Here is a 22,963-nt window from a genome sequence, read left to right as displayed (position 1 = left end):
GAAAATGTTGGGTTATTTTTTCGCTCGTTGGTGGAATTTAAAGCAGAAGCATCTGTGAGGCTCACAGGAAGGACAGGCTTGTGTCACCTGCAGCGGGTGCGCAGTGTGCGCGTTTGCGTAGGCGGTAACTGGACTTACACGCCCTCAGGTGTTTTCGGTACTCCTCCCCATAGTTTAGAAAGATGCAGCAACATGTATTTCAAAACAGTAGCTAACAGGATCGAGGATAACATTCATTTCCGGTCACCTTCAGTGTAAACCTTTAGGTGAGTTTATTCGGGTAGGTCTCGACCTGCAGAAGGCACAAGTGCTGCCTTTAGGGGTCCCTATGGAAGGAGCACTGCCAGGCTCCATGGGGGGGGGGGGGGCGATGACGAACTGAATATCTCATTCGTTGAGCGGGAAAATTCTTAAAAAAAAAAAAAACAAAAACGAAAAAACCCCTCACGGAGAGGGCAACCCCCCCACACACACACACACACACACGGCCGCGCGCAGTCAGCAGGTGAACAAAATGGCGGCCCCGCGCGGTTGCTAGGCGACGCGCGGGCCGGGCCGCGGCGGGGTGGGGAGCGGGAGCGGGAGCGGGGCGGGCTCGGCCGCCCCGGACCGGACCGGGCCGGATAGGACCAGACCGGGCCGCGCCGCCATGTGCTGCCGGGCCCGGCGGCTCCTGGGACGGGAGTATCGGGAGCACCGAGCTGCCCGCCTCTTCGTGAGTAGCGGCTGCCCACGGGGCTCCTGGGCGGGCAGCGGCGACTCCCGACCCGGCCCGGCCCAGGGGAGAGGGGCGGCGGCGGCGGAGCCCCAGCCCCGGCCCGTTCCCCTGGCTCCTCCACCGAGCAGTGAGCTGCTGCAATATTCGCAGCTGGAGCCGGTGTCCTCCCCCTTTAGGGTGCGTTGGCTGCCGCGCACCCGGCTTTCCAGCAGCTGGCATTGCTGAACTGGTCTCGGCTAGGTTTCTGTGAGGACTTTCCCTTGCTATCGCCCCGGACCGGCCTGCTGCAGCAGTGCTGCTTGAGCCAGTGGCACGCCCGCGGCTCCGCTCTGGTAGCAGCTCCTGGAAAGCTCCAGAGATTAAATTAATCTTTTTTTTTTCTTTGTTATTTTTGTGTTTGTTTATTTTAAGCATATAAGTACTTAAAGGCTGAGATTTATCTTCTTTTTGTTCATTTCAGGGCATTTTTGCCAGGCCTGTAAATGATAACTTCCTGGAGTGGTTAGCTGAAGTCCAAGGCCTCAAGGATTCACTCTGGGAAGGTCTGTCATATGCCTGAAGACAAAGTATTTGCAATAGCGTGTGCAACTTGTGTGTTTATATCTGTGTTTCATCCTATGGGATCTGCTAAAAAGTACTTAAAGCAGATTTAAGAGTGCAATAGCATCCAGTTGGCTTGTTATTATTAGTTATCACTGAAAACACACAAGCTTTTAGTGGAACATCTTTAATACACAGCATATGACATCTGATCTCTGAGCAAATGGTGTTTTCACGTCATGCATCATTATTCAGTTTCTCTAGAGGACTCAGGAAGCTACATGCAACTGGACCTGGCTGAGCTCAGGAGTAAATGAAGCAAACATGCTCAGATACAAATTTGGTGCTCTGCTTGATAAATGCAGTGCAGCGTCTTACACCTAATGTCTTTCTTTGTGACAGGGGCTGTTCTTCAGCTGTCACTGACGTATAGTGAAAAGTACAATGATGTCCCTCCAACTGTTAAGTTCAACACCATTCCCTTCCATCCCAACGGTAAGGGTTTATGGGAAAAGCACTAGCCATGTGTTCAGCTGTTTTGGAAGTGTTTAACCTGATATTTCAGTTCCTTATGCTAGCATTTCTTTAGTAAACAGGATTCAGATTGCCCCAAGAAATACAATCCAGTTCTTCAAGCATAGTATTGTCACCTGTGTCTAGATCTTTCTTTGTGTTCAGGTGCCCCTGGGATGGATCCATTTCCTCTAACTGAAGGTCCATCTGCAGAACCTACTGACTGCATGTACATTGGTTTAGCGGTAACTTTCCACAGTGCACAGTGAGCCCATGTGAGACTGGAGCTCTCCAGATCGTGGAATGGGAAGGAGAAGGAACTGAGACTGTCACCTCCCTCTCATGGCACTAAGATCGGTTAAAGAGATTAAAAAAGAGATTTAAAAGTTAAACAACATTCTCCTGCCATTTGGTGATAGCAATTATTCTTGAAGCTCAACTACCAGATGCCATAGACCTGAGTGAGGTTAGTTCTTTTATGTATGACAGTTTTTTAAATGGAAATTCCCAGAGAAGTTGTGTGTGAAAAGCTTCTCTGAAAGCACACTACATATTATTTAGGTTGCAAGTGTGCTCATTCAGAATCACGGTTTGTTGCACTGACTCACTCTTTTATCTTTACTGCAGTGTAGACATTACCCAGATACCTAGCGCATCTGCTAGTATGCACCTCACTGCACGAGGGCTGCCAATCCTGTGTAGAAGAGCTGGTGAAAGTTCTGGTGTGTGGCTGAATTCGGCTGAATTCTGGGTTTCCGTGACTTGAATTTCTGCTGGTACCTAAGCTAGATACTACTGTCCCCAGAATTTGCATCTAAACCTTTCCTATGCCTCAGCCACTTCTCTTGTACAGTGGCTCTGCACTTTTTAAGACTAAGCATACAACTTTCTGAGCAGAAATCCTTTCCTTCCTGACAGGATCTACCAGGACTGCCTGGGTCTGGGCACCGGCTCAAACAAGCGTGTTACTGTAATTCCTCCTGTGTCATGCCATGTTTGTTTGGCCTTCTCTGGTGGAAGCAGTACAGGGGGCAACTGCTGAGCAGTGTGAACAGAACCATCATTTACTGTGAACACGGTTTTCTATGTGTATGGGCAGTTATTTTGCCAGATGGCTGTGGATGTCTTAAGAAATAGCTAAGCCATTGCTATGAGAATATTGCTAGATGAAAAGGAGAAAACCGAACAGTTAGGTTTTTAACATGATCACACACAGTGGCACTGACTGCTGGAGGAAAAGAGGGGTACAGAACCATAAGGACCCTGGTCAGAAGTAAAACTTTGGCAGTGGAATATCATATTCTTAGAGTCACTAGCGAGCAGGAGCAGTGCGAGAGCTTGCTTCTCACCGAGAGGAGGAAGCTGTCCATTCTGTGGAAGGTCGCTGCCGCTTCTTCCTTGGCTCTCACAGAGCTGCTTGCAGAGCCTGATAATTCCAGTAGCTCCTCTTGGGATTGGACAGGCTGTTCAGAGGGCAGCAGCTTCCAGGGGGAACAGCAATAGTTCTGTGACTATTGCTGCCATACCGAGAGTGGGATTTTGGATGTAGAAAATCATCACCAATTCCAACCTTCAAGGGGGTGTACATGTCTGTGTAACCAAAGAGGTCAAATCCAGGCAAACTAACTTTGAAGCATAGAGAAGTCACAAATTAAAAGATGGTCTGGACACTAGACTCAATATAGCAGGGAACAGTACCAGAAATGGAATGTTTTTTCTTTTTTCCAAAATAGATTTGCATAAGCCTTATCCTGAAAGGGGGCTGGGTTTTTTGGGGAGACAGTTGGAATAAAATTGGTCAGATATAGAATAAAAAAATAAAAGCTACTTTTGTGTGTGGGCACAAGTTAGTTTATGCTGAAAAATATCGAATTCTAAGGAAGTTAACGTTCCTAAATAGCCAAGCCATGAAGATTGCACAAGAAGCCATAAATCTGGTGTTTCCTAATTTTTGAGTGCTCAGCATTGCAATATAAATAATAGTCCTTTCAAACATTGCTTTTAGGCAATTTCTTTTAATATACTTTGCAAAATTATTTATTTATTTTCTTATCTGGTAGTTAGACTCAGTCCTGAAAATATGCAGAGCAGGATCAAGTCTTAGTGCAGCTACAGCTTTGTATCTATAGAAAAGCTGCTGCTATGCGGGGAGCCGTAGTGGTATGCGGTGCAAATGCTGGTTGTTCCACGCTGGCACAGAAAGAACGAGCGTGTGCTTTTTCTCCCTTACTCTGCTATTGCAGGAACTGGCAGAGATAAGGGGAGTGCCTGGTTTGCGTGTTGTGTTTTGTGTTGCTGACTCTAAGGCAGTTGTGTTAATTCATTGCTGGCTGCTTCATGCCTGTTTGTTCAGCTCCTCAAAATAATGCTGTTCAAAGGCATTTGTAGAAGGTGGCGAGCACCCAGCTGAGGATGGCATTCAGTTGCTGATTTGATCCTGTTGTGGTTCAGAACATCTGAGCTGCAGATACATGAGGTGGATGGTGTCAACTGAACAGCTCTTTGCCATGGAGGAAAGGAGGACACTTTTACCAGCTCTTGGGCTTGTCTGACCTCTTGATGAGGCAGTTTTGCTCACTAACCTGACAGAAGGCCACATAAGCAACAGGGAAAGTGTGTATAAGGAGAAAATAGTTTTCAGACAATTCAACCAGTACAAGGGGGATAATGGAACTGGATGGACGTAACTAGGGAGTGAGAGAAGCAAGACTCAGTTCACTTGTGGAGCTGTACTCTCCTGCAGTGGGTCTGATTACCCTGGCTGTGACCATATAGACACACTATTAAAAAAGATCCTAGAAGTTAAATGTGTAGATTCTGAAAAAATTGGAAGGAATAGGGAAGAATGAGGAAGATAAGTGATGAATCAGCTCAGTAGTGTTGCATTATTTCTGTATGGGATTAGAAATGTGACGGTACACAGCAGGTAGGACCTACTGCATACACTCTGTTCATTTGATCAGTGCAGTTGCAATTAAAATTTACAGGGCTGAAATACAGCACACTGGTTGGAGTTGTTGAGTTGCTGCTCTATCCAACCTGGCCATTAGATGTTTAAAAATCCTGGACAACTGTAGAAATTTTAACAGTCTCTGCCAGGACAGATTTTTCTGGGAGGAAAATGAGACATATATAGGAAAATCAGGATTGTTACTGTGCAGACGGTTCCATAGGGAGGAAGCCTGTAGATAGGTTTTGAGTCATTTAAAAATACAAGATATACAGGGCAAACAGCTGTGATACCTACTTCTTTTAGTATAGAATAACAAGATTGTTTGATCTTGAAGTTACACATCTGAATGTTTTCTCTGCCTGCAGTGGATCAGTACTCTGGGAGGCCGTGTATAGACTTCCTTGACAACCCTGAGCAGTGGAAAGAAACGTTAACAATAAGTAACATTTTACTTGCTATTCAGGTAAGGAAAAAGATACTCTTCTACATATCTTCTCTATAAAAAAAGAAAAAAAAAACACTTTATGTGGGTAGTTGTGAATTTTAAAATGCAGACTCCTGGCTGAGTCCAGAGCTTAGGCAAACATGATTTGTGGGCCAGTCTTCTTTGCAAAGAGGAATCATTTCTTTTCACTTCTGCATTTGTTCATCAGTGGTTCGCTGGGAAGCACCATAGCTCTTATAAAGACAGGTGATGAAATGAATAACTATTATTGGAGTTATTGTCATTTTTTTAGGTAGACAAAGTATTGAGCCTTTTTCATCTCCAGGATTTTTGCTCTCTTATCTTGTATAACTTACTGCTCAAGTGGTGTGAACTCATCCAGTTCTATGCACTTTAGAAAAATGTTTTAAAGATGCTGATAACTTCACTTCTAAGTTTCCGAGCTACACATTGTTAGTCTTGATTAAAAGTGTTGGGATGAGTCTCAAAATCAGGAGCAATTCAAAGCATTAGCTTCATTTTGACACCTGGACCACTAAAAGTTACTATCCCTTCTGTTTTTATTTATTTGCTTGTACATTTGTTTTTTTAAGACAAAAATGAATGCAGCTTTTCTCATGGAGCAATTTTTACCCTTTACTTCCTCATTTCTAGCCTCGCTGATCATCACTTACATCACCTTAAATAATACTACGCTCTCCTCTTGGAACTGAAAATTTCCCCCAGGTGTACATGTGTTTTTTCCAGATAGCTTTGTACTGAGTAAAACAAATGACAGTGTCATGTGTCATTTGTGGCTATCTACTGGGAGTTATATAAAAATGAAATTTGAAAGATTTTTTTTTAAAATATAACAGCTACTATGATTCTTTCAGCCACAAAGCAACCAGTTCAACACAATAGAGTTATGTAATTTTACCAACCATGTATGAAAACAGGATTTTGATGGCTTATGTTTGAGAGACTTATGTGTGTGCGCATGTCTTCAGGTGATGCTTTCAAATCCGGTAACAGAAAATGCAGTGAACATGGAAGCAGCAGAAATGCTGAAAAACAATATGCCTCTGTATAGGCAAATGGTTATGCAGTGTGTTAGAAACAGCCTGCATCCCGAAGGTAACACTGTCTCTTTTGTTCTTATTATTCATAAATAAGCACTAAGAATCTTTAAACTCTTTAAATGATTTTAAAAGCTCTTAAACCAGTAAATTTGAGCGATGATTTAATTTAAATGAACATAAAGCAGAGTTTTGAAAGCAACTATATGGCCTGAATTCAGGTAACTGATCTTGTAAATGATGTAGTGGTGAATGAGATCCAGTGAAATTCATGTGTTCTGGCAAATGCAGTTGAGATAAAACAGGGAGATGGGAAGTGCTGATATTTTCTTTCTGACACACCAGCTGGTTTTGCTACCCTCCAGTCTAAGCATAGTACAGCCACTCAACAAACATTGGCTTTATTTCAGGGAAACAAACAGAAAACAAAATTCGGTCCGTTCAAGCCATCTGATGAGAGCAGACAGAAACCCCCATTTAAGTTTTCTTCCTCTTCCCCCGCCTGGCTATTTCTGGAATGGAGGAAAAAAACTTTTCTATTAAAGGAAAGTCCCCAAAAGTCCTCCACCTCCAGAGAAGTCCATTCCTGCCATTTCTTCTGGTCTGGCCCTTAAGTAAGTCCTTTAGCCAGGAGTGCTGTTCCTTAGTGAAGGTGGCATGCTGTTTCTCAGCACAGTGGGGCAAACTCTTGAGGGTTTTTAAAGCCTGCTTGTGTCATGCTTGCAGATCATGGGCTGTCTGAGCTCAGTGATTGTGTTTTGCAGTGATCAGTTGATAAAATGGATTCAGTGTAAAACTTGCAGCAGTCTTCTCTCAGTTTGCTTAATAAGTGCCAACAGGGAGAAGGGGAGTGCAGGTATGGATCCTGTGCTTATTTCTTCTATGCAACAAACCAGATGCTTTAGCCTGTTCAGTGGCACAAAGTGTCTGGAGTCTAGTGATAATGGAGAAGCTCCTGTTAGCCTCAAAGCGGCAAAGCTCTGCTTTTAGAAGGCCACCATAATCACCTCGTGAGCCAGCTGTCTCTCCATATTCCTTCATTTCTCATATTCTTTTAACATGCTGATGGGGTGAGATGCATTGAATGCAAAGGGCAATCAAACCCAATATTGCTGTTCAAATGTATATATAACCAGTTTTTACCTACATGACTATTAAAGACAGGGAAAGAAGGTCAGTTCCTTTGTTACTAAGTCAGCATAGCTTTCACTGAATTGAATCAGTTTACACCCTGTAGGATCAAGATGACCATTTTTTTTAAAGACTCTGTTTTTCTCTGCAGAACTTACTCGTACAGAGAAAGATTGTGTTTCTTCTTTGAAGTTTTACCAGCCAGCTGAAGGATCTTCTCTGGGTTCTGCCAGGTAACAAATTGCAATGAACGTGCTGATTTCACTGCCACTATTTCAGAAAAAGCGGCATAAATCCAGGACATTTGGGGTCTGTATCCTAAAGAGAGCAATTATTTTCTTTTTCCTGTTAGTGAATATTCTCAATTATTTAATTTCCTATGGAGACTTTTGGCAAGCAGTTTCCTACCCAGCTACTGCCAGTAACTCTTGTTCCTAAATGAAACAAGTTCTTCGCCTATAAGAGCATAGCCAGGAAATTTGTCATTGTTGGGCCAAGTGATATTTTTATTTGACCTAATCAATAGCATTTATTTCAGGCAATACATGTTTTAAGATCATTTATTGTATTATTAAATAGCATAGGGAAACCAGTGAATTTACTCTAAAAAAAAATACTAGTTCATTTTTATGATGTATTTCTTTTTGTACTTCTAGGGTTGTACATGGCATCATGGTTGAAATATTTCTGAAGCTAACTTTCAGACTAACAGATGGAGCCAAATTCTTTTTCTCAGTTCAGTTGCTTTTGCCTCCCTCCAGAATTGGGCAGGACTTGGCCTGCTGACAGTTTTCTTAAGGACAAGAAGTTCTCAGCCCCTGTAATAGTGGTGGATGCTGAATTCATTCTATTTCTAGACCCTAGTAAAGGGGATGTGTCTGAGATAGTAAGGGTAAAATCCTGGCCCTGTTGAAATTAAATTCTGATTCACTTTGGTGGAAACAGGATTTCATTGTAGATTTTTTTTTCCCCCAAATGTCAGTAGATACAGAATCAGAGTGATTACAGATTACAAATCAGAAACAAATAGCCTCTGTTTTTCCTCAAAGTATTACTGACCTAGTCTTGCCTTCCATTCTCACATACAACTTCCACTGTTTTCATCACAAGTTTTAAATGTGGAATGGAAGAGAATTGAGATCCATAATGGAATTGTTTCCTTTTATGGACACAGCTTTAAATATTGCTAAAAGTACAAGGCCTCTGGCAAGCAGCTTTTGACATTTTACAGGACTAAAATGGCAAGGGAGGTTGGAAGGATATCAAAGAAACAAAAATAATGTTCATCACTGAACTCAAGAGCCCATGTTTTTTCATAACTGGTGTCTTCCTCTCACTTTTCCTCTCACTTCCTCTCATTGTTACTTCCTGAAAGATAATAGACAGTAGTGGAATCACAGGGGATTTCCTAATTCAGACAGTGATTCAATCTCCTTGTTTTGTTATGTATAAAATTACGTTGGCCTGATATGTTTTGTATACAATTTAATCCCCTCCCCAATCAAATATTTTTATAGAAGCAGGAGTAATAAGAATGAGATAATGCAGAGCTTTAGGAGGGCGCCAAGTCAGACAATGCTGGCTAGCCGCAAGGAGTAGACAAGAGTCTTGTGCAAGTTTGCCAGGTCTTTTGGTGGAGGCCAGTAAAGGGGACATATTTTCAAATTTCCTTTTGCCCATAAAAAGATGTTACTGAAGAAATCTTCAGTGTTTTGAGTTGTTAAAGGAAGTGTCACAAGATGTGGTCAGTGCTGGCTTTCAGTGCCCTTGATAACTATTAATTGTACAGCGATGGGACCACAGTCTTCGGCCAGAGCCATTGAGGCAGGAGAAAAGGTATTTCCTGTGCTTTCATAGGCACAGTGGTTCTGGGACCATTGAGCCTTAGGAACTGCTTTTTTGCCATGTTCTGGAGTGCACACGCATTTAATCAAAAATCTGATCTCGTGAAGTCAATGATAAAATTATGATAAAACACCTGGAGGCTGGGGTGGGAGCAGGGAGAGTTTAGAGCTTCCTTTTCAGACAGTTGTTTCAGGAGATGAAAAATACCAATGTGATACCTGTCGAAAAGCGGAGGGCTAACTTCCCTTCCCATTCCGAAATAGGCGTTCCCGCTTTGTACCTGTGCTAGCTCTCTTGCAAGTCGAGTCCTCCCACAAACCAGTTCCACCAGCTGCCTTGGCTGAGCCCTCACCCAGGGGAAGGGTGGCTCATCTTCTGCTTTGCCCGTAGGCTGAAGCAGCAGACAGCAGGATACCCCTCTGGCTGGAAGGGGAATGGGGTGTGCAGCTGGGACCTGGGAATGAAAGACACTAAAGCTGGATGCTGTTAAATCAGCTCAGCTTTTTGGGGGACCTGGAGGCTCTCTGGTTAAAGAATGAAATTCCATGGGATAATCTTAAACCTCTCTAAAACGTCTGTGGTCCTCCCTAACGCCAGCACTGGTGTCTGCCAGACCTTGCGATGTCCCAGTTTAGGAAGCCAACCTAGGAAAAAATGATAGCTTTTTTTTTTAGTTTTCTGATGGCTTTCCTCTCCGTTCACAGCAGGATCCTATGAACCCTGGGGAGGGATATGAATCTGTGGACAAAAACACAGGGGAGGGTGGGCTTAGGGGAACACCGACTCGGACTCTTAAGCCGTCATGAAGCTGAAGATTGGCTTACCTTACTTAGGTTGTGGTTACACGGTTTAGTAAAAGATGAAGTAGGTATAGTGCGTAACTGAGGTGGAACAAGGCCTACTGTGTGAATAGCCCAAGCAGCAATGTGATGAACCGTAAAGGAATCATATTTAGGTAGTCACTTTGCTTCATTTATTTTGAATATTTTTGTAGTAACTTTGAAACTGAGACAGAAAACTCATGCAAAAATACCAAGTGGATTTTAGAAAACTCAGTGGAAAAAAACATTTCTTCCTTTAACAGGATTTGCTTTATTATCAGTTTTAAATAGTATTTTATTTTCCTTGAAGTAGAAGAAAGGAGGGACAGAATAATAAAATAATCTTTGTGTTTGCTTCTGACAATGGTAACAAGCAGACGTATCAGTTTCTCATGGAAGACATTCTTCTTGGGTTTGCTGGAGCTTTGTGCACCTATTTTGTTCTGTCACTTCTCAACCATTAATGCTGTAAGAGTTTTAAATCCACTTAATTCATTCTGTTCTTTTGTGAAAGCTGAACATGAATGTCTGTGTTAACTAACAAATTCTGTAATTGCCAGAAACTCCTCCCTTGTTCTGTATTTATGTTTTCAGAGGGATTAGAAGAATTTCATTTGAAGATTACCACAGGACGTGGTCTACAATAGCTACATCAAAAGCAGGAAATCATTTTAAAGACTCATGTAAGATGATATGCACGTTTTAGCAAAATCAAACATAATGGACCTGAAGCTGTCCTGATGCTGTCCTCATGCCAGATTTATACTAGTGTAACAATTCTGACTGCATTCAGGCTGTTTTTTGCAAGCCTCAGGTGTCCCAAATTTGCAGTCAGATTATGTGTTGATGTGAACTCACATATGTCAAGACAGCCATGGAAGTTTGTACCTACTGGAGGTCAGTCTTTATTACATGGTTTGGACTCTGGCGATACAGTGGCATTGCACAAACCCGAGGCAAAGGGATGGCCATTGCCTCAAAGGCCTTCCAGTCAGGGATTGTCCTTCTGGCTGGGGAGGGTGGTGGAAATCTGAGTTTCAGTTGGACAGCTTGATGTTGGGGAGCCATTAATTACAAGAATTACAACATCTTGTAACACTGAAGAAGACAGTGGTGAGGAAACAATAGGTGGTGAGGAAAGTATGTCAGCTGTGGTCTTTGAGAAGATCTGGTAAGAAGGGAACATTCTACTGCTGCTGTATCTAAATCACTAACCAAACTGGATAATTGGTAATGTTTTGCTAGGGTTTATATGAGATCATTGTTAATCTGGGTTTGCAGTATGAGGGTTATATTATTATTTGTTATACTGTATGCAGAATAAATGGCAGGCAGTCTACATTTTTTGTTTTCCTTTTGTTGTGCAACTCAGTGGCAGTTCTGGAGTGCACTACGAAAAAATGTCAAATCTCACCAATTATCTGTTATTCAGGAGACTGGGGGTGAAGAGGGGTGAAGAAGCCTAAGCAGCATAAGTAAAGGACAAAAACATAAGCAGCTCTTAGGTCCAGGTAGCTTCTAATAAATATCTGCCTCAGGAGCCCTAGTGCATTTGGTTGCAGGAGAACTTAGCAACAGAACTAGCTGGAGTTCAGAAGCGGTATATCCAAGTGGTACTAGAGAGACCAAAGGGAGCAGATGATTCATCCCTTTCCTTTCCCTAGATACAGTGGTGCAGATATCTTTGAATAAGTCTGTTCATATGAAAGCCCATGGAGACAGGCTGAGCTGTCTTGGAAGCACAGATCCTGCAGAGCTTTGGTGCAGGGTCATCGTTCTGAACAGCAGCAGCTGCCCTTCCTTGTGTCCCCTGGTGGCTTCAGAGCTGCTTTGGCATGGTGCAGTGTCTGAGCTAAGGACAGGCTGTTCTGGCCTGCGCAGAGCCAGCACAGGTGTCTCAGAGCCTGTGGAATAGTTTTTTGGCAGCCCAAATAATCCATTCACAGACGGAGGAGACTTGACTGTGCTTCAATTGTGTGTGTGCAGTGTGGCCTCCCCCATGCATGTTCAGTTCTAAACTATGCTAGAAAGTGTCAGGGTGATTTTGATGGAGTTCTTTTGAATTTGCCGCCTGTGGAAATGAGATCAAAGGTGCAGCATGGAGTTTGAATTTAATAACAGTACTCAGCTGTGAGTTGGTTAGGTCGTGAACCAGCCTCATTGAAATTCATAGCAAAATCCATAGTGACTTAAAATATCAGTAACAAAATATAATAAAAAGGGGATTTTATTATGAGCAGTGCAAATATCAGCATGACTTAGGTATGCAATAGCTTTGGATAATTTAGTGGTTAGTATGTAATTCTCTCTAAGTGTAATTTTCTGTAATTATACCATTTTAGTTTTTGAAGATCTAGAATTCGTAGGGAACTACAGTGGCTGGAAAGCAAAAAACGAGAAAGGAACAGAAGACTGGGGTGAGGATAGGTAAGTTTAAATTGCTGTACATTTACATGTGGGGGTCTTTGAAAATGCAGTGGCAGTATATAGATGTAGTGATGTTTTCAGATTTTGGGTGTTCGTCCCTGTGTGTCCTTTAGCTATAGCAGTTCTCATCTTATCTTAAATTTTGCCCCGTAAGCCAAATGTTGCTCTCTGAGTGTGGCTGTTCTGGGGCAAATTGGGAGGGAAAGACATGCCATAGCCAGGATACTGTCTAAACTGGTAGCTTTACCAGAGCACTCCTCAGAAAGGAGACCCTCCCTGCCAAACACTGCTCGAATTTGCTGAGAAAAATTTTTCCTTGGTGTAACCGGATGAAATGGCTGAAGTTGCTGACACTTAAGGTTAGCTGAAGCTGGATGAAGGTTAGTAAAATTTTACTCTTGAGTTTTCCTGTGAGTTAGTTTGTGGAAAAAAATTAGGGAAATTGCAAAGCCAGAGGCTGTGTCATGTCTCCTAGATAACTGGAGTTTTCTTATGTTTTATTTCTTCTGTGGTAACTCTATAACAGGTCAAAAAATGCCTTTTCACTTTGAATCCCATTCGTCTTCAACATCAATTAGAAAGAAAAGAACTGCTTCATTGAATCTGAAGGACAGCAAATCCTGAATTCAAATTAGGAGGAGTTTTTTTCTTTCACAAGAAGCCTCTAGAATATAGGATTAATTATCCTTTGACACAGCTTCCTTGTTTTATTTCCCTTAACAGAACTCCTTTGTTTTATATGTTTGATAATTGTTTCATCATGTAGTGGCACAGCAGCCTACAAGAACCCAGAAATGCTTTGAATGTCCCTTTTTTTTGCATGTAGCAGAGGCAACCTGGAGTTGTTTCAGGATGGTATCTTCATCTCCAGCTGTAACAATTTTTTCATATTAAATTTGTAAGAACTGGAGAGGAAATTGAGAAGGTGAACTTTCTGATTTTAAAGGGGGGAAAGATGCCTCGTGATGTGCTTTGGGTGCATCTCGGTGCCACCTGGTGGCAGCAGACAATATGCTTTTAACAGCTTGCTTCTTGCCTTTGAACTGCTGGGTTTGATTGGTCAAAGACAGGTCCAAACATTCAGCTGCAGGTTCAAACACAGGGTTTCCTCTCATTTTGTATTTTTTTCCCCCTCAGTTGCAAACAGCTCACAAAATATGCTTGTTGTTTAAAGCTTGCAGTCTGTTCTTTCCTCTCTAATCCCATGCCAGGAGTTAAGAGGCCAAAAATTTGCTGACATAAGTGCAGTAGAAGAAATCTTAATTTCAGTTATATAATAAGGCAAATTTTCATACTTAAAATGTATGTTCTTCGTGAAATTGAATCTCTAAATTCAATTACTTCTATAAAAGAGATTTGAAATACAGCTTGTTTTGTCTAATATGTTGTTAAAATTACTGTGAGCCGTTTGCTCCTGTTGTGTTTTTACATGTTCACTAATTACAGTGGCACTGAGTCAATTTCTGCTTCATTAAGCCAGTGCAAGCTTTTGGGGGCTAGTGATTTGTCCTGGCCTAACGAGCAGCTTTTTTTAACAATCTTCCTTGGGAAGGACTGGGTGTCAGTACAGAAATAATGGTGAAACACAGGGAAATGGGAAGGTGCCATATATAAAGATGTGATTATAATGTAATGAACTTTAAGAAGTGTAGGATGAGAAGCAGTGCAGATCTTGGAAAAGCTCTTAAGCAGTCACAGTAGTTTGGTTTTGATGGTGAGAGACAGAAGTGTACTCATTGTGGAGGTAGTGGCAGGAGACCTCCCAGGAATGTGGCTATCATAATCTGAGGTTCAACATAGGTTGCAGAAGCCATCTAAGAAGCTAAGAGAATATTCAAAAGACCAGGCATGCTATTCTGCAAGCAATGCTACATTGCTAGTTTACAGCTAACTGAAATATTTCTGTAACAGCTATACTTAAAACCACAAAGTGGGCATTCTGGTGACCAAGAAAGGAACAGAAGCACAAGCTTCCAGTTCCCAGCCAAGCAGGTCTGCTTCTTCCCAGGAGCTCTCGCAGTTATTTGTGTGTACCAACGAAATTCACATAACAAAAATGTGCACCGTAGGAATGCACTCGGATCTTGCAGGTCTTTTTTCATTTTCCTTGTCTGATATACCAGGCATTCTCAGCATGTGAATTATGCTTGTGCTCTCTAAAAACTAGTGCTGCTAGGATAGGATGGTAAAGAATATACAGTTAGAATTTGTATGTGTGTTTTGCTAAGCTACTTAAAAACTGCTAAAAGCTGGTGTGCCATCTTGTGGCTGGAAAGAGAATGTAATGAGAAGATACTGTATTTTGATGACTATTTGTTTTTGTTTCATTAGAGATAAATTAAAAATCTGATTAACAGCAGCTTATTTTGGAACCTTTTTCCCCCACTGCTGATAATTCCTATATTCCAGAATATGTGAACATAAAAAATACCCTCTAAATCATAGAATCATAGGATCGGTAAGGTTGGCAGGGACCTCTGGAGATCATCTAGTCCAACCTCCCTGCTCAGCAGGGTCACCAAGAGCACGGTAGACAGGGCTGCATCCAGGCGGGCCTTGAAGATCTCCAGAGAAGGAGACTCCACAACCTCTCTGGGCAGCCTGGTCCAGTGCTCCGTCACTCTCACAGGGAAGAAATTCCCCCTCACGCTCAGGCGGAGCTTCCTGTGCTTCAATTTGTGCCCATTGCCGCTTGTCCTGTCACATGGGACAACCAAAAAGAGTTTGTCCCTGTTCCCTTGACACCCTCCCTTCAGGTACTTATACACATTGATAAGATCCTGCCTCAGTCTTCTCTAAAAGCCAAGGCAGAATGACGGATATTAGACGAGATATTGGGCTGGCCTGCATTTTAAAGGATGTTATTCTCTGAAATTTTTTACTTCAGCAGTTTTAGCTCCCAATCCCAGCTGTATTTTGATACTGCAATAGAGAAGTGATGAGAAGTGAAACTGAATAATAGTGATTCACTGAAGGGCGGTGAAAACGGAGGACACAAGCTATTTTTCAGTTATATTTAATCCCTCTTTTGTACTAATTCATCCCTAGTACATGACTGCTTTTTAGACTTGCACTCTTTGTTTAACACATTAACAATGGAAAACAAGGTGAAAGGGATGTGGCAAGCCTAAGAACTGTATAATGTGATAGAAACAAAGTTGTGTGTACATGTGTTATTAGTATCACCTCATATTTCTGATGTGATAGGATACCAGCATCATAGTTCATTTTTCTGTGTTTTTCTCTTAGTTACCTTTTATTTTTCCTCTTCATTTGAAAAACATAAGTTGTTTCAGTTTATCTCATACACTTGTGAGGCTCAGTCCTGAAAGGTGTTCAGCAGTCTAATAAAGAGCCAGCAAAGTTCTTAACAAATAATTATCTTCAAAATTGACAACTCTGCAGTTATCTCCCAACCATTAAGTTCAGCATGCCTTAATCGTGCTTTTACAGTTATTTGTGTGATTAGTGCCTTGTCAAAACAGGTGTGTGTGTGTGTGTCCATCAAGCTTGGTTCACAAGCAAAACATGTCCAACGTGTTCCTTCAAAAAACTCTTGCTCAACTCTGCTTCCTAATACTTCTTGTAAGTGCTTGTTGAACTGAACCACAGCTATAGTAGTCATTTTGCCTTTTATATAAAATTGTCGTAAGCAAGTGTGCACTAAATTGATTTCATTTATCAAGTTACATTTTTTGCTTACAGATGCACTGCCATCATCTCTCAGCTCATCAGAAAGCAAAGGAAACAGACACCTGCAAGACTGTCTGAATTGAGCAAGATTGAGTTACAAAACTACCAGTTTTGCCAGTCTCCAGGTAAACAGTCAGTACCACATAAATTAATCCTTCCTATGACTATATATGATGTGATTTTTCCCCTTTTCTTCACCAGTGTAAGTCTGCTGCACATTCATTGTAATTTAATGCTATCTTGAGTCTTGAATCAGGTATTATGTCATTTGTGAATTTAACTGTGATTCCACCCAGGGAAATATTACGTTGGAAATTATGGGCAGAAACAGACTTTGTGGAAGAAAATCAATGTCACTGTAAATACACATTCAGATCACCAGCGTACTAGTAATGGTCACAGATTATTTCTTCAGTATTGTCTATTCAGAAGTGTAAGTGTTAGCAATATATGAACTTCTCTTCAGTGAGACTTGACTAGGAACCTGCTCTAAATCCTGCAGTGGATTATGTTTTGGCTAGGGTTTGTAAGTTTGATTTTTCTCTGTTAAGTGAAGAAACTCAGGATCAGCTCAACTCAAATATATACAAGCTTCACCAAAGTAAAGGTGATATAAACAAAAAGAGAATTGTTTTTTAAATATCTCAAGTCAGGAGGTAGGTTACACTTTTTTTTATTACTATAAGGTTTTGTTTTTAAAGATTTTTTTTCCCCAAAAAAGAAGAAAGAGCAGATATAAAATTAGTATGTAGAGGTACCGTTGAAATAAACTGTTACATATTGTTTTTAAATATTCAGTATTTCAGGGGAGCGCTTTTAATAGCTCTCCAATATTTGTCATTATCTGCTGACAAGGAGTCTTCATAGTGTTGCTGATATGTTTCACATTGACCCAATATCTTTTCCAAAATAACAGCTCCTGAATTTGATATAATATCAGCTCATCAGAGACCCAAACAATACCACATCAAATTTGTTTGTTTCAAATTACTCAATGTCTAAATATATTTTTTAAAGGTAGTCTGTTGGGACCAGCTTTTCTTACCATGAGCTTTTCTTATCACTGAGCCTTTACACAGTAACACGAAAATCTTCCCTTTTTTGCCCGTGCCAAGCAGGTGGTAGGCAAGCAGGACATCTGTGACACTGAACGAAAAAGCCCTATCCTAGCACTCCTCCCAACATACTGAAGCAGAGCTGGGATATATCCACTGCTGTAATTTGAGGGCTTAAGTAGCTATGACAGAGCTACTGACTCCACCCAAACCTCCCGCTTGCTTTAGCTTAGAATCATAGACTCAGGAAGGTTGGCAGGGACCTCTGGAGATCATCTAGTCCAACCTCCCTGCTCAGCAGGGTCACCTACAGCATGGTAGACAGGGCTGCATCCAGGCGGGCCTTGAAGATCTCCAGAGAAGGAGACTCCACAACCTCTCTGGGCAACCTGTTCCACTGCTCCGTCACTCTCACAGGGAGGAAATTCCCCCTCACGTTCAGGCGGAGCTTCCTGTGCTTCAATTTCTGCCTGTTGCCTCTTGTTCTGTCACATGGAACAACCAAAAAGAGTTTGTCCCTGTTCCCTTGACGCCCTCCCTTCAGGTACTTGTACACATTGATAAGGTCCCCCCCTCCGTCTTCTCTTCCCCAGGCTGAAGAGGCCCAGCTCTCGCAGCCGTTCCTCACAGGGCAGGTGCTCCAGCCCTCTGATCTTCCTCGTAGCCCCACACTGGACTCTCTCCAGTAGCTCCATGTCTCTCTTGTACTGGAGAGCCCGGGACTGGACACAGTACTCAAGGCCTCCCCAGGGCTGAGTCAAGGGGCAGGATCACCTCCCTTGACCTGCTGGCAACACTCTTCCTAATGCACCCCAGGAGACCATTGGCCTCCCTGACCACAAGGGCACATTGCTGCCTCATGGTCAACTTGTCATCCACCAGCACTCCCAGGTCCTTCTCTGCAGAGCTGCTCTCCAGCAGGTCAGCCCCCAGCTTGTACTGGTGCATGGGGTTATTTCTCCCTAGGTGCAGGACTCTGCACTCGCCCTTGTTGAACCTCAGGAGGTTCCTCTCCGCCCAGCTCTCCAGCCTGTCCAGGTCTCTCTGAATGGCAGCACAGCCCTCAGGTGTGTCAGCCACTCCTCCCAGCTTGGTATCATCAGCAAACTTGCTGAGGAGGCACTCTGTCCCCTCATCCAGGTCATTGATGAATAAGTTGAACAGGATGGGACCCAGTCCTGAGCCCTGGGGGATGCCACTAGCCACAGGCCTCCAACTGAACTCCCCACCACTGATGACGACCCTCTGAGCTCTGCCTTTCAGCCAGTTCTCAATCCACCTCACCGTCCACTCGTCTAACCCACGCTTCCTGAGCTTCTCTAGGAGGATGTTCTGGGAGACAGTGTCAAAGGCCTTGCTGAAGTCAAGGTCCACAACGTCCACTGCTCTGCCCTCATGTCCCCAGCCAGTCATTCTGTCATAGAAGGCTATCAGATTGGTTAAGCAGGAAAAGCTTAACCTTAAGCTTCAGGGAGCTGCAGCCAGCTGTTGCATAAAGATCTCCTGAAATGTCAAGTTTTTGACTGAAGAGACTGGAAAAAATACTTTTACAAAATCCTGCGCAGGAAATCACTGCAGCCTGAATCTTTCATACTCAGTAACAGAAGGGGCAGGACTGAAAGTTGTCTGTACTGCAGACGGGGGAAACTGTTTATTAGGAACACATGACTGGGCAGTGAACTCTATAGTTTGGTTACGCTGTTTTATAATTGCATTTTTCCTTATAAGCCTAAGCATTTTCCTTACCAAGCCTGTACTTGGAAAGAAAAGAGGTGACACATTGAAACAGCATTTTTGTCAATACCTTAGAAACAAAATGTCTTACAGACACTTCCTAAGAGTATTGACCATGGTTGCAAAACCTGCAAGAGTTCAGCTGCATGTTTTGCATGTGAAAAATATAAATTTCATAAGCTTTTTTTCTTTTTTTTTCTTTAAGAACAGCATACAAAGCAAGAGTTCAGTGGTTTGGAGCATTGTGATTTTTCTAGCATTCAAAGTAGATGACATCACTAACTGACTGCAAATTAGTCAGAAAAAGATGTTTTAAAATAGCACCATATTTCTCAATAAGTCTGTTTCTTGTTTGTCTTACGGGCATATGGGCTTACTTAACTGACAAAACCAAATTATATATTATATATAGGACAGAAGAGTCCTAGAGCTATAAAAGAGCAAATAGGAATCCTGCTGACAGAATTGTTAATATTGATAATGATGGAAGTGGTAGAAAGGTTATTTCAGTCATTGAGAACAGAACATTGTGATATTTAGGCTCTGAGACAGAAAGAAACTTTATTTGACAAGTTAAAAAGCAGTTGTCCAGAATAGTTTGGAAGAACACGTTTAGCTGTAGTTTAAATGGATTAGTGGTCAGATTTCAGGCAGAGCTGTCAATGACAGATGAAAAATGAGGTTATTACATTGTTCTGGAACTTATTATACAAGTACTTGCTATTTATAGTGCATGTCAATCCCCATGTTTTGTATGCATTCCCAGCAGATACAGTTCCTTGTATGACAAATTCAGATCTGTATTTAAACTGAAAAATATGATTTGGCCCATTTTGGAAGCCTGCTTTCTGCTCAGCCTGATGTCCTGAGTTTTCTTCAGTAATTATTAATCTTCTGTCGTGTTTGAAACCACAGATGTGCCTGATGTCCCATCAGAAAGGCAAACAGTGGATGAAGATGAACATGACAACCAAGAAGAACTATGGGAGAATGAAGTCGACAGTCTAGTAGCTTGGACTAACACTCTGTCTAACAAAAGATTAGAGGATTAAATCAGAGAAATTGTATATATAGATAAACAAGTACTATATATATTTTTTTCAAGTCTAAGAATTTTTATACTATCCCTACCAGGCAAATCTTTAGTTGTGACTTGGTCTTTTTGGCTTGGCACTATTGGTTTCAGCTAGCTGGTGAGTAGGAATGGAACAAGAATCTCTTTTGCCTGTGCAACCATGGCTTTTTATCAGTATTTGTGCCTCCCTATTGCCCTTGGTGGTTTGTTGCTGTGTAATTTTTTGGATCTTACTACTTAAATAGCTTGCTGGTTTTAGGTATTCTAACCTCTGCAGGGCCTACAGCAATGACAAGGTATAGCAACAACTATGAAGAAGCAAGTAGCTTTGACTGCATGGGAGAAAAGATCTCTTGAATGAGAGGATGCTATTGCATTTATCAGACTATGGTTATGTTCAGAATCTAAATCCAACAATGATAATTTTTCACTCCAACCTTAGATCAGATCTTGGGTTCTTTTGGCAATAAGACAGTATTCACTTACATTACTGAATATGAAATGCGTGGATGTGGCATTTCACCTAAAAGAACTTTATATGTCTCTTAACTCTTCCTGGCTTATCCATTGTAGCCAGCACTGAGTAATTCCCACGGCTGTGTTGAGACATATGAAAAGGTCAAATGACACATAGGTAGACAGGCTAGTAAAGATTCATATGACCTGGATCCAGACTCAGGTTTCAAGAGCTAGCCTGATACTCTCATTAGCTAAACAAAAGGCATGCTGTCATAAAGACTGTGGAATCGCATTCACAGAAGGTCTTTGAGAATACAAAAGAAATATGTTTTTACAATCTTCAAGTCACTGCCTCTTTAACACATCTACACACTATCTCAGGAGAGATGTAAGTGTGTTTTAATACTTGCACACTGTTTCCTTGGCGGGGGGGAACAAACTTGTAGGACTGAAGCGTAACTGTGAAAGAGGCAAGTACTAGGAATCGATTAGAAATGTCTGCTGTGTGATTGAACTTTAAGAATATTTGTTGTCTGAATATTTAGAGATAAAAAGATATGAATGTCAGACCTCTGAAACCTGTACTCTAGCTAATATAGTAGACAGAGTAGCTGTTAGGATGCGAGCCTGCTCCAGGGTGTGCTTTATGTGGATGGAGTGCTGATGGAGTGCTAGCTTGGATCATGGGAAACCCATATGAAATGGCTTTGTAACAGCAGATATGTTATGATTTTATGAGTCACAAGCCTCTCTGTGCCTCAGCTTCCCACTGTAGGAGTAATCTTTTCCTCAAAATGGTCCTGAAGAATAAAAACATTGAAAACTGTGAGGCACATACGTACTGCAGTGCTTGCAAGAGTTTTTTTTTTAAAAAAAGGAGCCCAGGGCTGAAAGATAGGTAATCTGTCCCCTGTCCACAACTGTGTTTCTATGACATGGCCATGGACAAGTCATTTCACCTTTCTGAGATTTCCTTCTCGTTGACCTGTCTTATCTACAAGGGTGGTGTGTTCTTCAGAACAAGATTTGCTTCCGTGATGTGCTTAAATGTTCATAGCCAATCTGGTCATCCTCTGAAAACACTGTACTATTTCCAGAGCAAAGCAGGATCTTTGGAACTTACCAATAAACTCAGTTTTCAAAGAAAATCCTTATATTAGCCTTGTAATGCATGAAAATTTGTTGTCTTGTATGTTTTACGTACACATACATGTTTACCTCTGTTGAAATCTGAGATTTGCTTAATTTGAGGAAAGAGTTTAACTAGGAGTTTGGTACAAAGATACAAAGGCACAAAGATACATTATGCATAGACTTACACATTTACATCTGGAAAAATTAATAAACTTTCATGGTGCAAAATTGCTACTCGTGATCAGCAGGCGCAGAACACAAAATGAGTCTGAGTAGGTACTAGCTCTGCTAGACTGATCTCTAAAGGAAGGATGGTTAACTCTACCATGTCCTTGCAGGTGTCTTTCTGGAAGCTGATTGCAGCCTTGAATGCAAGGGATATATAATGAAGGGAAAACATAGCTTGCGTTGCAGTCTGTGGATGCAGATGATATCAGTTTAATCCTGTTGAACATGTGTGGAAAATGATCTCCTGCTGCAGACGCTTTGTATCTTTTCTAATGGAAATCCAGCTCCAGATTTTCCCACATACAGAGTAAATGGGACCTGCACTGCCATCCTTTAAATTTCACACCTCTTTATGGCCTCTTATCTGTGACCTTTGCTTCCTAGAAGTATTATAGGCAGAGTGTAGCTCAGGTGGTGTGTGTCTGCTATGCGAAATAAGAGTGTATGTGACATAGTTTTTGCATTAAAGGAGAACATTGTTCGCTCTCTGTTTTTTGTCTTTTTTTTTTTTTTAATCAAATACCTGTAGAAAAGCTAACCAACTGCAGATACTCCTCAGCCGTGTTTCTGGTTACTCACTGTGATTTCACAAGCATAAGCGATCTCCCTGAAGTCCCTTCAGATGTGCCCACAGGCTGCAGGAGCAGAGTGAAGCCGGCCTGCTGCTGCGGGAGCCCCTTCTCCTCTAGATGGCACCGGCCCCCTGCGCAGGGACAGAGCTTGTGGAGATGCCTCGCTTGGACGTTGGCTGCAGAAAGGTATGGCCCTGCTTGCAATTGTTTATAAAAGCCCTTCGGCTTTTCACAGATGATACATTCTCTGAGAGCACATTTAATGCAGCACACCAGGAAGGCTCTTCAAAAGAGCATCTTTCAGATGTTGTCTCCACCAGTGCTGAAGGAACTGGGCCAGTGTGTGTCCCGTGGGCTGGGCTGCAGGCTCTGCTCGCCCAGTGTTTAGCGTCAGCAGCTCGAGGAACACCAGCAGGAGGGGTACACTGCACACTCCCTTCCCGTGTGAGCCTTAAATGCATACGTGGTGCAGCCCCCCGGAGAGCACTGGGCCTGCGGAGCCCAAGCGCAGCGCTGGTGAGTGCTGCGAGGAGGCGCTGCGGGAAATGCAAGGCGCCCTGCA

At 42.2% G+C, this 22,963-nt stretch overlaps 1 protein-coding gene across 1 annotated transcript; it reads left to right on the top strand.

The window, feature by feature from the left end:
• Positions 1-617: 617 nt before the first annotated feature.
• UBE2U (ubiquitin conjugating enzyme E2 U) lies at positions 618-22,270 on the top strand. The gene is made up of 10 exons (XM_062581459.1): positions 618-715; positions 1,179-1,260; positions 1,661-1,753; positions 5,090-5,187; positions 6,159-6,285; positions 7,510-7,591; positions 10,619-10,707; positions 12,367-12,451; positions 16,157-16,269; positions 19,849-22,270. The coding sequence occupies exons 1-10, from the start codon at positions 650-652 to the stop codon at positions 19,983-19,985; spliced, it is 972 nt and encodes a 323-aa protein (XP_062437443.1). The 5' UTR covers positions 618-649; the 3' UTR covers positions 19,986-22,270.
• Positions 22,271-22,963: the final 693 nt, after the last annotated feature.

The sequence above is a fragment of the Rhea pennata genome, chromosome 8 (assembly GCF_028389875.1).
Source record: "Rhea pennata isolate bPtePen1 chromosome 8, bPtePen1.pri, whole genome shotgun sequence".
Classification (NCBI taxonomy): domain Eukaryota; kingdom Metazoa; phylum Chordata; class Aves; order Rheiformes; family Rheidae; genus Rhea; species Rhea pennata.
This window is presented reverse-complemented; position numbering and strand designations above follow the sequence as displayed.